This window comes from Gavialis gangeticus, unplaced genomic scaffold (assembly GCF_001723915.1).
Source record: "Gavialis gangeticus isolate Ggan-Ray unplaced genomic scaffold, GavGan_comp1, whole genome shotgun sequence".
Lineage (NCBI taxonomy): Eukaryota > Metazoa > Chordata > Crocodylia > Gavialidae > Gavialis > Gavialis gangeticus.
Genome location: NW_017729020.1, coordinates 4,959,281 through 4,975,208, shown reverse-complemented (window position 1 = coordinate 4,975,208; position 15,928 = coordinate 4,959,281). Strand labels below are relative to the sequence as shown.

The 15,928-nt window shown below is 53.9% G+C and overlaps 1 protein-coding gene across 4 annotated transcripts in view; it reads left to right on the top strand.

Moving 5' to 3' along the window:
- The window catches only part of TET3 (tet methylcytosine dioxygenase 3), a 126,279-nt gene extending 110,598 nt beyond the window's left edge, over window positions 1-15,681 (top strand). For all 4 annotated transcript variants that reach the window (XM_019514377.1, XM_019514376.1, XM_019514379.1 and 1 more), the window contains 3 exons: window positions 1,033-1,170; window positions 4,455-4,791; window positions 5,798-15,681. In XM_019514377.1, coding sequence (XP_019369922.1) covers window positions 1,033-1,170; window positions 4,455-4,791; window positions 5,798-7,629 — 2,307 coding nt within the window. In that variant the 3' untranslated portion in view covers window positions 7,630-15,681. The remainder of the gene's footprint in view (window positions 1-1,032; window positions 1,171-4,454; window positions 4,792-5,797) is intronic.
- The last annotated feature ends 247 nt before the right edge of the window (window positions 15,682-15,928 follow it).

Here is a 15,928-nt window from a genome sequence, read left to right as displayed (position 1 = left end):
CAGGCTCCATCTGTACCATCTTTTCTTGCTATGCTTGGGTGTCTGACATGGCTATGGGGCTGGGCTCATTCTTGAGATGACTCCCCTTTCTTCCCCAGCATGGCCGGGAGGCAGGGAAGTGTCCCCCACCCCTGGCCCTGTAGGCTCCCCCCCCTACACAACCTCTACCAGATACCACAGCCTAGTCTGTCCTAAGGCTTCCAAACTGGGGAAGCCAGTGGAAGCATGGAACAAGGGTCCAGTCCTGCCAGTAGCTGAGTGCCTAGAGTCAAGAGCCAGTTGTGACCCAGGCTGGGCTTTGTAACCACAGCCAGAGCGCAGGATACTCAGAGCCAGATGGAAACCAGGCCAGGATTTGGCTGCCAGGATACTGCAACAGCACAGTCACTGTTCTCTGGGTGCGTTTTGGCCTTGTCTCTATGTAATCCTAGAGAAATCCAGCCTCTGTTCGGTCCGTGTCTTCCCAGATGGCTATGGGCCTGGGAGGCCCTGACTCAGGAGACCATGTAACAAAACAGACCCAGGCTTAAGTTCTGATTCTTCTTTGTATTTGTGCTTTTTTACACCTCTCTGGCTTGAGAGCATGCATAAGTTAACAGCTGCTAGGAGACTCTAGAAGAGCAGTGGCTGCATTCAAGGCTGGGCCCACAAAGAGCCTGATATGCTTCTTAGGGGGCTAAGTGATGCCCTGTCCCACCCCATCTGAGAGCCTGGAAAACAGTTACTAGGTCCTCCTCCTTCCAGCTTCTTGTGACTTGGTCTTGAGGCTCAGGTGATGCGCAAGGGGGGTGGTGTTTATATGGTTGCAGGGACTCGAGCAGGGGTGAATAGGAGCCCACGTAGGCCTCTGAGTGGATTTTGGGGACTGCTAGATGGGGCAGGTAACCCTCCGGGGGCCCTGTCAGGCATCTGGGGTGTCTGAAGTGCTGTCCCAGCCCTTTCGGTTAGGAGGCTTGCTGAATAACTGGTACGCTGGTTACAGATGGAGCCCTGTAAGCACCCATGTCATGGCAGCTGTGTTCATCCCCTCAGGTCACCAACGAGGATATAGCAATAGACTGTCGGCTTGGCCTGAAAGAAGGACGGCCCTTCTCCGGGGTGACAGCATGCATGGACTTCTGTGCTCACGCTCACAAAGATCAGCATAACCTCTACAACGGATGCACTGTGGTAAGGGACAGCTCTGGTCTTGTCCTGTAGAAGGGATTGGGGAAGGAAGGGGGCAATGCTGGTCTCTCTTTAAGACCGCCTCTGCCCTGCGGGTAAGGAGCAGCTTCATCAAAAGCGTATAGCATGAGTGGCTCCAATGCAAACCCCTTCTGTGTCTGCCATGCAGTAATGTCTAATGGGGCTTTCACTGAAGACTGCAAGGAGACGACATAAAATACTGGACACCCCAGACCAAGATCTGGGTTCGGTTTCCAGTTCTGCTCTCGGTATCATTTGGGACCTTCACAGAAATCTCAGAGAAGTGGGGCTGGAAGGGGCCTCCAGAGGTCATCTTATCCAAGCCACGGCCTGAGGCAAGATCAGTCCTGTCCAGCCCGTCCCAGACACATCTATAATATCACCTCTTAGTACAATGACTGTCAACCCTCACATAGCAGGGAAAGCAGGGGGCCCATGGCAGCCAACGTTCTGCTTTTGTTAAAGGTTGATAATAGATGCACAGCTAAAGGGCCATGACCTCCTACAGAGGAAGGAAACGCCCCCCACAATCCGTACCTGTCTGACTATGGGCTTCTCTCCCTGCCTCAGTTTCCCCATGTTGGGTAGGGATGCCAGTCTCCTCTGCAAAGCACTCAGAGACTTGTGGAAAGGAGCTGAGTAGGTTTTAGGGCTGGTTGCTGTTCAGAGAGCATGTGTAAGCTGCAGTAGAGTGTGTGTGTGTGGCTGAGAGCCCCATCCAGTAGGAAGTGGACAGAGACCCCTCAAACCTCCATCACCAGCACCTACATGACATCTGTAATCTGTACTGACCTAGGCTGGGCAGGCAACTGATAGGCAGGAGGCCAAGTTGGATCATGAGGCAGACTGAGGCACCGACTGTGGCTTTGACTTGCCTTTAAAGAGTCCATGGGCCATATCTGCCAGTGGTGACAATTGGCCAAGATCCATTCATAAATTCATAGACTGTAGAGTCGGAAGGGACCACAATGGATCATCATGTCCAACCCCCTGCCCCCGGCAGGAAAGAGGACCGAGGTCAGACGACCCCAGGCAGGTGACTATCAAGCCTCCTCTTGAAACCTCCAAGTTAGGTGATAGTACTACCTCTCTCTGAAGCTCATTCCAGATTCTGGCCACCCTTACTGTAAAACATTTCTTCCTAATGTCTAACCTAAATCTACTCTCCACTAGTTTGCACCCATTATTCCTAGTTACTCCCTGGGGCGCTCTGGTAAATAGTGCATCACCAATTCCCTGTAGTCCTCCCTTGATACACTTATAGGCAGCTACAAGGTATCCCTTCAGCTGTTTCTTGTGAAGGCTGAAGAGATCCAGATCTCTCAACCTCCCCTCGTAGGTTTCTTTCACGGAGGCTACTAATCATGAAGCAGGGCTGCTCAGACTCCAGCTTGCAGGCCAGATTCTGCCCAAGGAGTCATGTCATCCAGCCTGCAGGGCTTCCCATGCATCTGGAGATTCAGCACTGGGTGAGCAGCAGCAGCATTAATTGCTGCCCCCCTGACTTCAACGTACAGACCCGTGGACTGGATATGTGACCATGTGTGCTAGATCAGGCCTGTTTTGTGGTGAGATCCAGGCACACAGGGTTGGGTTGGCATAGGGGGTCTCATCTGGAGACCAACCCCATGCACCTGCCCCCTGGGGATCTAGCCTGCTGGCCAAGCATGCAGGGGGGCAGAAGCTTGGTCACTTCTGCATTAAAGCCAGCAGAGCTCCGCTGATGCAGGGAGTGGAAGATGTGTTAGTCTGAATAGGCCCTGCTTAAATACTCTTTCCCTTACCATCTGCTCTGTGTCCCTGTGAGATACTGGCTACTGGGTTAGACCCCTTCTGTCCCATGGAGAGGAGCAAATTTAGCAGCCATCTTCTAGAAGGGAGGATAAGGAAAGCCCATGCTTATTCCAGATGTTCCCTTTCTAAGGAATAAATGACCATGATCTTTCCAGGGCTCTGTGACAGCTCAGGTAGCTGAGAGGTGGCCTGCTGGGTTTCCTCATCCCAGCCTCTCTGTGCTGTCCAATACCCGGTAGAAGACATAGCATCTGTTGTAAGATTGAACCAGCTGGAGGTGGGGAAGTGGTGGAGAGAATTCCTCCGGCGAGGAGGTACAGTGCGGTACAGGCCATAGGCAGGCCTGAAAGTATCATGATGCCCCTTTATAAATCCCTGGTGCATCCACACCTTGACTGCTGTGCCCAGTTCTGGTTCCCACACCTCCAAAAGGAGATAGAAGAACTAGAGAAGGGCCGCAAGGATAATGAGTGTCGTGGAGGGGCTTCCAGATGAGGAGAGACTAAAGAGACCAGGTCCGTTCAGTTTAAAAGAGAGACATTTGAAGTGGGGACATGAGAAGGGTTTACACAATCCTAAATGGTGAAAAGAAAGTCACTAGGGACTGTCTCTCCCCATACAACAACTAAAGGTCACAAAATAAAACTAGCAGGTAATAAGTTTAAAACGAACACAAGGCAGTTCTGTGGAAGCTGTCTGTTTAGCCAGACTCACGAGGGACCAGACACATTCTTGGAGGAAAGGGGCATGGGTAGCTATGGAGCATGGGAGTGAGGGGCATGGCCTAGGAATCAGAAATTCCTGGACTTGAAGTGCTGGAGGCTGCAAGTGAGAGCAGAACAAGGGGAAAATCCCTGGTCAGACCCAGCTCACTCTCCCTTTCAGCTTCTGCTCTCTGCCACTGTGTGCTTCAGGAGACTGGGCTAGATGGACCTAGGATCTGAGCAATGCTTATGTCCTGACTTACCTCCCCTGGCTTTCCTGGGAGTCACCTCTGACTTGCTGCTGGCTCCTGTTCGCTCAGAGTCAGCGAGTCGGGTGGGGCCAAAGCACCAATTCCATTACTGCAGGGGCAGGCCCAGACACTTGAGACAGGTGTGGGACCAGAGCATCTCTTCCCTCCTCTTCCATGAACCCTTGCAGCCCATCTCTGGGGCCACATTGGTACCATGTGATCAAGGGCAGCCTTGTTCCATCCTGGAGCTGGCTGTGTTCCAGCAGTGGGGTTGAACCATGCCTGGATCTAGACCGTCTAGGGGCCTTGAGCTGCCTGGATGGAAGCAGCTAGTGAGGGGAATGAGGGTCTGGATGGCCTGTCTAGCTTTTCCCATGTGCCTGTGTGCCAGTGATTTCACACGGAGTGTGCAGCCAGCGATGCTTGTAGGGTGTCCTTGTTCCCACTCTTCCCAGGGCTTACCAGCTGATGGATGACTCTTGCCTCTCGCCCTCCCTACCTCTCCCCTCGGCCGCAGGTGTGCACCCTAACAAAGGAAGACAATCGCATCGTCGGGAAGATCCCCGAGGATGAGCAGCTGCACGTGCTTCCGCTGTACAAGATGTCCACCACAGATGAGTTTGGCAGTGAGGAGAACCAGATCGCCAAGGTGGGCAGTGGCGCCATCCAGGTTCTCACTTCCTTCCCCCGCGAGGTGCGCAAGCTGCCTGAGCCCGCCAAGTCCTGCCGGCAACGGCAGCTGGAAGCCAAGAAGGCGGCAGCAGAGAAGAAGAAGCTGCAGAAGGAGAAGCTGATCACGCCTGAGAAGATCAAGCAGGAAGTGCTTGAGCTCCCGGTGCTCCAGCAGAACGCAGGTAAGGGCCCTGGCAGCTGGTGGCAGGGCTGGCTGTGAGCCTGCCTGTGCGCCTCCCACCCACAGTGCCATAATGTGGGTCAGTCAGCTCCCCTGGCTCTGCCTGCCAGGGCCATGGACAGTGTGCGGTTGCATTGGTGTCTCTCAGAGTGCGGTGCCTTGGTAGCATGTGACCATGTTTGCTCCTCAGCTAAGCTCCTGGGTCCCATGTGGCACGTGTTGGAAGTATTCTCAGTGGCAGGCAGATTCCATCAGGCCCTTGAGCCTTGTCTTCCCTTCTCTCCTTCTCTTTCATGCAGTTCTTCTGTCACCCTCAGACCGCGCTGCCCTTCCAGTGGCATTGAGCAGGCCCAGCACTGTTTGGGAAGGTGGGGGGTGGCTGTGCAAGCTGCTGTCTCAGAAGCAGCTCATCCTGTGATCATCTGTGGGTGATCCAGGTGAAGGTCTGGCCCTGGTAAGTGCCTGAGATGGTGTTGCTTCTCAGGACTCTGTCCTGTATCGAGGAGGCTGATGTAAAGACCACCTGTCCTCCCCCTGCCCGCCCCAGCACACATCTGCTCAGCTGTTGTGACACTGCGTCATGTCCTCAGCCCATGTCTGTCAGCTCATTCGTAGCTGTATCGATCCCTGAGACTCCGGCTAACACCAGGCATTGGGTTTGATCCAGCTGACTTGTGTTAAAACAAGTGCAGGACAGCCCTTTGCCCATGTGTCCTGACTGGCAAGTAACTCAGATTCGCCATGACTGTCCCCATGCAAAGTGGTAATTCAGGTACTTCACAGGTAGGTGATGCAGGATGCCAGGGTTGGCTGCTGCAGTTATGGAAATCCTAGAGAAGTGGGTTTGGAAGGAACTCCAGAGGTCATTTAGTCCAGGCCCCTGCCTGAGGCAGGATCAGCCTTCTCCAAACCATCCCACCCAATCTGGAATCTAACCTCCTTGTCAACCCTGTTGAACCCTGTCAGGCCCCGGCCACTCACCTCCTCACTCTGTCCTGTGCCCACAGGTCTAGCACTGAAGAGCGGTCTCCCCCAGCAGCCAATCAGACCTTCCCTGCAAGTGGATCCACAGCCACATTACAACACCTTCAAGTACAACGGCAACGCGGTGGTGGAGAGCTACTCGGTGCTGGGGAGCTGCCGGCCCTCGGACCCGTACAGCATGAACAGTGTTTACTCCTACCATTCTTACTATGCACAGCCAAATCTGCCTTCCATGAACGGGTTCCATTCCAAGTTCACACTCCCCTCCTTCAGGTACTACGGCTTCTCCAGCAGCCCCATGTTCCCCTCACAGTTCCTTGGCTACGGTTCTGCTGAGCAGGCCAGCACCTGGGTGGGCGGCAGCTACGACAAGAAACCCGACGTCCAGGCGCTGCCGGAGAACCTGAGCCACGCGTACCGGAGTGCAGACTTCCCTGAGCCCATGCCTCACGTTGTGCGCAGTAAGAGCCACCACCAGCGGACGTACGAGCGAGCCAACCGCTACACCTCCCAGAAGGCGGTGACAGCGCCCCACCGGACCCACTCGGTGGCAGAGGAAGCCCCACCATTTGCCCCCAGTGCCACCTGCTTCAACAGCCGGGCAATCAAGCAAGAACCTGCGGACTCCCTCTCCCATCTGGAGTCTGTGCAAAGTCCTGGCCTGAGCTTGTCAGGGGTCCCCCTGTCGTCACAGAATGGCGTGCCGGACCGGCAGTGGAGCCCCTACCCGGCCCGCAGAAATGGGTCTCCTTCTGACAGGACTAGTAACGCAGAGGGCTTGTGGAGCATGTATCCACCTGGCGACGGCCCCTCCTTACCTGGTGTGGGCACACACGACAAGCTGAGCTCGCCCTTCGGCCCCCACGCCAATGCAGCCAGGCCACCCACCACGCCCATCCCTGAGAAGCCATGGAGCTTGTTCTCGAGCGACGGACCTGCCACTCAGCCCGGCCCTGGCCCAGCGGGGAAAGCGTGGAGTCCTTGCAAAGCCAACGAGAGCAGTCTGGGCTTGGGGGCTGCGGCTCTGCCGGAGAAGCCCTGGGCCCTCGGGCAACTGGGCTTCAGTGCCGCCCTCAAAGGCAGTGCCGGGTTTCCAGATGAGGCATGGCCCGGGGCCAAAGGGGAGGAGCGACGGACACCTACACCCAGCGTGGGGCTGCATGAGAAGCTGTGGGAGCCCTTTGGCTCGCCGGCCCATGGGGCCCTGGGCTCTTGCCTAGAGAAGCCGCTGGAGGCCCTGAAGGCTGAGGCCGGCACGCATGTGCCTGGCCTGGGTGGCCAGGAGAAGCCATGGGACCCCTTCAGCCTGGACGATAGCATGGAGGAGCTGCAGGAGAAGAGCATCAAGGAGGAGGAGGAGGAGGCGGAGGAGGAGGAGGAGGAGTGGTCGGACAGCGAACACAACTTCCTGGACGAGAACATTGGGGGTGTGGCAGTGGCGCCAGCCCACGGCTCCATCCTGATTGAGTGCGCGCGGCGGGAGCTGCATGCCACCACACCGCTAAAGAAGCCCAACCGGTGCCACCCAACGCGCATCTCCCTCGTGTTCTACCAACACAAGAACCTGAACCAGCCTAACCACGGCCTGGCCCTGTGGGAAGCCAAGATGAAGCAGCTGGCGGAGCGGGCGCGGGCGAGGCAGGAGGAGGCAGCCCGCCTTGGGCTGCAGCAGGAAGCCAAGCCCTTCGGGAAGAAGCGCAAGTGGGGGGGCTCCCCGGCCATGGAGCCCCAACACAAGGAGAAGAAAGACTACATCCCCACTCGGCAGGCGGTGGCCATCCCGACAAACTCTGCTATCACTGTGTCCTCCTATGCCTATACGAAGGTAACTGGACCATACAGTCGCTGGATATGAAAGGAGTACAGCTCACATGGCCATCTTACCTCAACGTCAGCGGCGCCAGAAGACGGCGCCGCTTTGTGGTGCTTTCCCCTTGTGCATGTGAGAGGGGGGGAACAAACAGAAATCAGCTCAAGTGCAACCCTTTCGACAAGCTGCACTTTGAGAGGAGCTAACAAGAAAAAAAAGAGCAAGCAAGAGATGTTGCTGTTCACCTTTTTCAGTAACCTACTATTTATATCTGCGTTTTTTTAATCTATCCTTGTACATCACAAGAATGGAAAGAGAAGTTTATAGTGTCCTTTCACAAAGGAGAGGTTTTTAATTCCATTTAAGATAATGTATTTATTGGATTTTTTTTTTAAGACAACCGTGAAGCCGCTCGTCAGAAATAAAGCAAACGCAAAAATGACCCAGAAAATAATGAACCAGCTTGAAGAAACCACAACAGAAAAACAAAACAAGCCCTGTGAACAGTTCGCTCACGGTAAGGCTGCCGGGAATCTCAGCTTGGAGGCCACCCAGAAAAGCGTGTCACAGTGTCCAGCGGGAACCCCACCGCCGAGTTCTCTTTCTTGTGGATGCCAAGACCCTTTGGGGCAGAGGCAAGGCTGAGAGGCACACGGAGACCCCTTCCTGGCCCGGTAACGGCTTCCCCCTTGGACGCAAATGCTGGGGCTTCACACGTGCCATGCCTAACAGAGGCGTGTTCCAGTCATGGCTCGCATGGAGCTCCTGCATATGGGGATAGGGCCAGATTCTCGAGCCAGGGGACAGCCAGCTCGGTATGATTCGCCCCTGCACCAGCCCAGAAGCGTGACCCTCCGCTGGGGGTGCGAATTTCACCCCAGGGTGGGGAGGAAAGGACAATCAGGCCTAGGGCCATCGCAGCGATGTAAGTGAAATCAGAAGAAGACCCGGCCTCAGCTCACGAGAGATTCTTTTACTTGAATACATTCTAACCCAGGTTGAAAGCAAGACCAAATGATCCAGGCCAGGTCGTCTTCACGCCGAGGGGTCGACTGGCGTTTTGGGGACCTGCCGCTGGCTCACAAGCGCTGGAGAGGACCATGGGGTTCTCACGCCTATGATGTTGGGAGCCTGTTCCCACGTGACTTTGGGAACCAACCCTCCCGTGGTCGGTGGCAGCCAGCGAGGGCCGAGATAAGGAGGGGGCTCCTGTCTCGTGAAGAACCCAGGAGAGACTGTGAATCGTGTGCGTTGCTCTGTGGCTGGCGCTGTCGCTGCATCTGGTGCTTTTGGTTTCTCGGGGACATTTTGGGAGGAGGGAAGAGCACACAGCCGCCTTCAGCCTGCGGCCTTCCATGGTGCATATGGCCGCCTCCCGAGGGCAGCCCCGTGGCGCGTCGACGCCTTCCCATGCAGCGACCGGCATCAGCGGTGCTTCTCGGCGCAGCGGTCCTTTTTTTCTGGTGCCATTTTTTTAATCGCGATCGTCACGATGACGACGGCAACACGCGTGGTGCTTTTCTAACAACCTGAACCGTGACTCTGGCTTCCTTCAGCTCCCTCCAGCAGGTGGAACTGTCGGGGGCGGGGTGGGGAACGGCTTTGAATTCGAAACTGGCTATTGAGTGAGGCTGGGTGGAGAGGTCATTCCCTCGGGCTAGAGCCGAGTTGGCTCAGAGAGGCTGGGATGCCTGTGGTGAGAGCGGGAATCCCATGGAAGTGGCCCCCAGAGATGCAGGGTGAAAATCATCCCGTGCAGGGACCCTGCCCAGTGGCTGGGCATTGCTGGCCTCCCGGACCCAGGTCCTTAGAGGTGCCGAGGGGACCTGCTCCAATGGGAAGCGATGGGGCTTGGGCAGGTCGGTACCTCTACGGCATGAATCCGCCCTGTGATTTCACAGGAGCTTCCGGGATGCATGCCAGCGGAGGTCCCCAGTGTGGTCTCTGCATGTGGGTGGATTTCATTCTGCAGGGAAGCGGAGCCTGGAGAGAAACAATGACGTCCCTCAGGCCTCACAGGTGCTATCTGCCCCCCCCCGCCCCCCTCCCAGAAGTCGCTGGCAGCACTGACCTCGGCGGGAGCGGGATGGAGCCCCGTCGCTGCCGTTCCCTTGGGCCCAGATCGTGGAAGCAGATGCCCGGTTCTTCATATGCGTGGTCCCGAGATCTCTGCGGCTGTTCCTGGGCGGTGGGAGGGCCAGTGGGTCAGAAGAGATGCGCAACTGGACAACAAGACTCAGTCATAATCCTGCACTCTCAGGTGCCTTTTGGAGAGAGAGAGAGAGAGAGAGAGAGGAAGAGAAAGAGAGAGAGAGAGAGAGAGAGAGAGAGAGCTGAACATGTAACCGTGCATAACATTTTGTTTACTGTAAACCTTGTTTCTCGCGCACTGGCACAGAATAACAGGATCTCTGTAAAACATCCTGAACGTTCACGTGGTCTGATTTTAAACTGTAAATAGTGAAAGAATTTTTTAAAAGCACTTTCACCTAGATTTAAAAAAAAAAAGGAAAAAAAAACCCAACAACTTGAAAGCAGTATGTTTTAAACAGATTATTGTGGGAGAACTGTAAATAGTGGCAAAATATTTAACAGGCTTTGTCCGTCCCTCATGATTATGGTTTTTTTTTTTGTTTTGGTTTTTTTACTGTATCCTGTAAAGATGCATATATTTGACAAGGAAAATCGATGAGCTATTATCGCTTTCTTATAAATACCCAATAGCATATCAGGATCATAGAGTAATTCCAAGTCAGAGTTATAGGAAAGTCTCTGAACTTCGCCGTTGGAGCAAACCCAAGCACTCAGGGAGCGGATGTTGGGTCGTATAAACCGGCCAGGGTCGTCGCCCGAGGTGCCGCCGGTTTATGCCAGCCGCGGATCCGGCTCTCGGTGTCGGGGGTCCCGTCGGGTGCCATCAGGGTGGGCGGGAGCTTTGTCGGCGACTCTGACAGGTGCCGGATCCAGCCTGTAGTGAGCATGCTAATTTTTATAGCTTTGAGGAAATGTTGGACCTGAATTTCTCACAAATGGCTCTTTTTCTTTGGTTTGCCAGCATGGCTCGTCGTAGCCTCCGCACATCTCTGTGTTTCGTCTGACGACCGCGTCTTAGGTTGTTGCAGAGGTGCCTTGAAAGCTTTGCGTAGATGACTTTAGAGGACAAAAAACTGGACTGTGGGTGGGGGAGAGGGAATGGCGTGTAGTTGAAGAATGTGATGCTCTGTGAATCCTGTCCGAGTCCTGCTTCTTTGTAGGTTCCTGTGTAGGAACATGTTGAGCAGCCCACATGTGCCCAAGATGCGTTGTGAATATTCCCATGCTTGGCCTTCATCTGCTCATTGGCAACAGCAAGGACATTAGTCAGTGGAAGGGGAGAAGCGGGTTGCAGTCTGGTCTCAGGTGCCCCCCTGGAGATCCAGGATGATTTCACTGGAGGCAGCAGAATTCACTCTGGATTTACCTGGGGGGCACTGAGGTTGGCCTCTGGATCCCGCTGTGGGACCGGATCCTCTGCTGGCTCCATCATTCTGGTTGTCCAGGCGTGGAAGCCCTGCATTAGGAGTCAAGGGAGAAGCGGGGTCACGGTGCTACAGAAGGAGATCTGAATCCAGAGCAGATTCCCCCTCTGTAGAAGGGCGGAAGGAGCGAGAGTAGAGCCCGGCTCGGCCTCCCCAGTCTCCCACAGACTCCAGATCAGGCTGTTGCAAGCAAAAAGAAACCTTACCAGGTCCCACCATCCCAGTTGAAATGAGATTTGTCCTGAGAATGAGCCCCGTCGCAGTCTCATGGTGTTTTGTACACTACATCTGTAACCTACCTCAAATCGCAGTCATTCAAAAATTAGCATGCTTCAGACTTGTAGTAACAGGATGAAAACTATGCACAGCTCTTTACCCCTTGCTGCTCAGAGTCTGTTGAAAACAAACTCTTTGTCTTGCATTTGATCTGCGCTGTCCCGTGTCCCCCATGCTGTGGCCACCGTGGCCGCTTCTAACCATGAAAAAGCCATTGGGATCCAAGCATTAAAAGACCCCAAGTTCCAAGACGATTTGACCCCAGGGGCAGACGTGGGCTTAGAGCCAGGGTGTGAGGTTACCAAGCATAATCCTCTGGTGCATCCCTAGGCTTGAGTTGGCGTCACAACCCCAACATTTACCCCTGTTCTCCAGTTGGCCACTGCATTTATTATGCCCGCTAGGTTGCCGAGACCAGGCCGGGGCAAAGCCAGAGCCATTTGAATTGCCTGGCCAGATTCTGCTTGGATTTTCCCTGAGCGATTCCACGTGGGCCAGTCCTGAGCCAGCATGAAGTGGGCAACAGGGTCATGTCAGCAGACACCTACCGAGGACTTGGCCTCTGGTCTTCCGTGGACTTCCGGCCAAGAGGAGGGTCAGGCTTGTGGCTCCTGTTATCGCAGGCCAAGGAGCCAGCTCAGTCCGTGCCTAGCTAAGCACACGTCGTTTGGCGAAGCAGGGCCCGAGTCTGGGGGTGGATCTTGGAGGCCAGAGCTGAACACAGCCCGGCTGCCCTGTCATGCGTCACTTGGTTGGTAACTGGGAATCCGGGTGAGGGGGCGCACTTCCAAGAAGGCAACAGGACTTCTATTTATTTTCGGTGCAACGTTTGCAGCAGGTATAACCGATCCATGGTGCTAGAACCACAAACAAGTCTATAACCCTGGGGAAATCTTGACAAAGGGCGTGACCTTCCTCCTGTCCGTGTCACACGCTGACGTCCGCAGGAGGAGGTCTTGGGCCCACGCAGGTTGTTTTAATGGTCGCTTTCAGGCCGTTGGTCTCTTTTTCTGTCACGCTTTGCCTTGTTCCCAAGACGCAGCCGGGGGGAGAGTTGAGCTCTCCCAACCGGTGCTTAATGTCTGCTGCTTAGAGCAGCTGGAGCTCTCGCACCCCCACGGGTACCATCAGCGATGTGTGTGTCCCCGAATACAGGCCTGGCACACCAAAAACAGGATGCCATGCTTGGGCCCATCAGCTGTAGCCGATACGTGTCAGATGCTGGCCAGAGCAGGTCACCCTGGTGCAAGGGGACATGTCCACCACTGTAATCCCAGAAGCCCAAAGTGGTGCCGTGGCTTTTTGTGGGCTTCTGCATGGAGGGATGTCGCCCCTGGTGCTTTGTAGGGAGGAAGCCATTGCCTGCTCCTGCGGCGGCTGAGACGATTTCTGGCGGGCCTCTGGTTTCCCGTGGAAGTCCCCCCCCCCCAGCTGCATCCGATAACAAGGCCAATCTAGGAGTGAAAAACGATGCCCGAGGTGCCTCAACTAATGACTCTTGTCCTTTTCTTACTGGAGGGTGCTTTGTGGGCAACCTAAGGCATATTTTTTCTTACATGAAATCTTCTAATAAAACGGTGCTATGGTGTTTTAATAAACTATCATGTTTTGCCTGATCCCATCTTGCCGAGGTGCTACCGAGGGGAAAAGCCCAAGCCGAGGCTTACATGTCGTGGTCTTGGGTGACATCTAGAATCCCTGCCCTGGATCTGATGTGCAGTCAGGGTTTCTGCCAGCTGCAGCGAGAAGTGACGTTGAGGTCTAGGCTCAGATCTTCAGCCAGTGCGAGAGGCTCCTGGGCCTGGAGATGCAGTGCTAGGATAGTTCTTGGTGCTGCTGTTGTCAGGTTTGTTTTTTTATCAGGCAGGCGGTAGATTAAGGGAGAAATCCTGCTGGCAACAAGGATGGGAAGGGCTCTTTCCTGTGGCTGCATTGCCCACTGGTGAAAATGATGCACTATGTGGTCCAGGCTATCACAGTCCCCACGAGGGTGGGCCGGGCGCCACAACTCTCCAGCCCTTATGCAAACAGAACACTGGTGCTGAATCCACACTTTGCAGTCATCTGAGCCAGGCAGGGGCACAACTGTCCCCCCTGCGGGAGAGCAAGATGTTGCATCTCTGCTGAGGGGGAGAGAAGAGGGGAAGCTTCTCTTAGGCTTTGGGGTCTTTATTCTGAATTCAAATGTAGCCTTTCTTTTCCTTCCCCATCTCACTTTGCTTTCATACCAATAGTAAAGAGTTGGCCAGAGCCCTCCTCCCACTCTGCCTCACCCGGTCAAGCCTCTCCACAGGCCCATCTGCTTTTGGTGACATCAGTCTCAATTTGAGGTGATCTCCATGACTGAGACAGAGGTAGCCCAGGGGTTTCAATTGAAGGAGACTCTTGCTGCCAACCAGCACCCAGGGCTGGATGCTGAGTCTGGGGGGACTCCGTAGGAGTCTCTTTGTCACTCTCTGTTCACTTTGGGTCTTTGCCCCAACACTTGGTGTGAGCTGGTCAGCCAGTGACGTGGGCAGACGCTGTGTGAGCATTGTGCAGGATAGATCCCTTCCCCTGATGTCCCCCTGCTGCTTCCTTTCGGGAAAGCCCCTTTGGCCCCCTGTTGATCGTGACTCTGCATCTCCCTCTGGGCCGCTGGAAACCTTCCACAAAGCGTTCCACATGTATGTTTCGTTTGAGTGTTTTGGTGCTATTTTTTTCACCCCTCTTCTGTCAGCTCATGTGATTGGACGGTCTAAACTGTACAGAAACCAGAGGTTTGTCGCATGCACTTGTTGTTATCCTAACCCAGCAGGAAAATACCTCACAGACAGGAAAGCAGTGGAACAGCCTGGCAGTCGAGCAGTCTGGGCAAGGTAACTGAATGTGTCTTAAGGAGGAGAGGAAAGAGCCAGGGGGTGCGTCTGGGAAAGCTGATGCTGGGCTTCCCCTTGCAGAACTGTGTTGGTCTTTCTAGCTCTGTCCATAGGTTGCTGCTTGCTCGCATTTTGCAGGGGCTCTGGGGAACAGGATGCAACTCCTCAAAGCACGTGCCTGAATGCTGCAGGCCGGATCCTCTGCTAGTACACAACGGCCCATTTGGTTATGGTTATGGTCATGGGCCCCGGAGAACAGATGCTCCTGGAGACGGGAGCCTGATGCTTCTCTTACCCTTCTCTGGCGGGGTCCCATCCACTGTAGCGGAAGGGTTGCCTGAACAATAGTTGAAGCAGCCATGCCTGTTTATCAGTCACAGCAATCCATGTAGCCCCGTGGGCGTGAGCTGAATAGTGCCAAGTTAGGATCCGGCCTGTAGTTTGCAGGAGTCAGTGACAGAGAGAACTGATGGGAACTGACCTTGCCTTCCTGATGAGGAGGAGAGGCCTGCTAAACACCAGCCACCTGGGTCTTGATGACACTCGGGTCTGCTCCAGAACTGAGAAGGAGTATTGATCCCATCAGGACTGTAGCCGGCATACAGCCACCTGCACAGTTGAGGCCTGTCCCTTTTTTTTTTGCCCTAGAATAGCAGAGCAAGCTGACATCATGCTTCTGGTCCAATATCAGGGATCCTTTTGTCGTGGTTTTCCTTTCTGTCTCTTCCTCGCGTTAGCATCCATCGTTCAGGGATTACTTGCTGCCATTCATGCTTCGGACCCATTTTACCATTGAGTCCTTGGTTTTCACGCTTTTAGTTCGCTAAGAGGAAAGCAGGTTTGGTGTGGGTAGGCTGCCGCTGTCTTCTTTTTAACGCCTTTCTAGTTGGAGCAAAACAAGGAATGCAGGTTGGATGGTGAGAGGCTACTTCAGTTCAGTTGATCTCAATGCCGTAACTTCTCGACGCATTTGATTTCTTGTCTCTTTGAACTCACGTGCGGTAACCAGGCCTCCAATGGAGGCGATCTTGTGAATCACACTTGAAGATTTCTTTGTCGACTCGTGACTGTGGCTACTTGAAATGAAGTTTTATCTGGGGGTGATTGACCAACGGTAGATTTAACAATGTCTCAAGGCAATAGGATTAATGTGTATTAAACTGTAGATATGACTAGTACAGTAAATTTATGCCGATAATTTTATTTTGTATAATTTGCCCCTTTTTGTTTGTATTTTTTCTTACCCTGTTTTTCCTCCAGTGTTTCGGTAAATTTATTTTTTAGGACACCTAAAAAATCGCAAGTATGGATCCTCCTTTTTTTTTTTTTTTGTATTTTATTATAAGTTACACACAACCAGCTGGTTTGTGAAATGTATTATTCCTGATATCTTTAAAATATTGTGGGTGTTTTAATAAATTTTATATTTATTTTTTGCACTCATACTCAGTGGTTTTTTTTTGTCCTCTCCTCCATCGTCTGCCCCCAGACAAAGACATTTCTTAGTCAATGACGAGTTGTCCTGAGCCCTGGCCAGTGTCAGTGAGGCGGGGGCATCTGAGTGGGGGGTGTCAGTGGGTCTCTATGGTGCAAAGAATAAATAAAAATTCAGCCCCAGCAGGAGGCTGAGGGGAGGCTGGGGTGTTTGGAAAATGAGGTCACTGTGGGCAAGACTGGGCCAAGTGTAAGTGC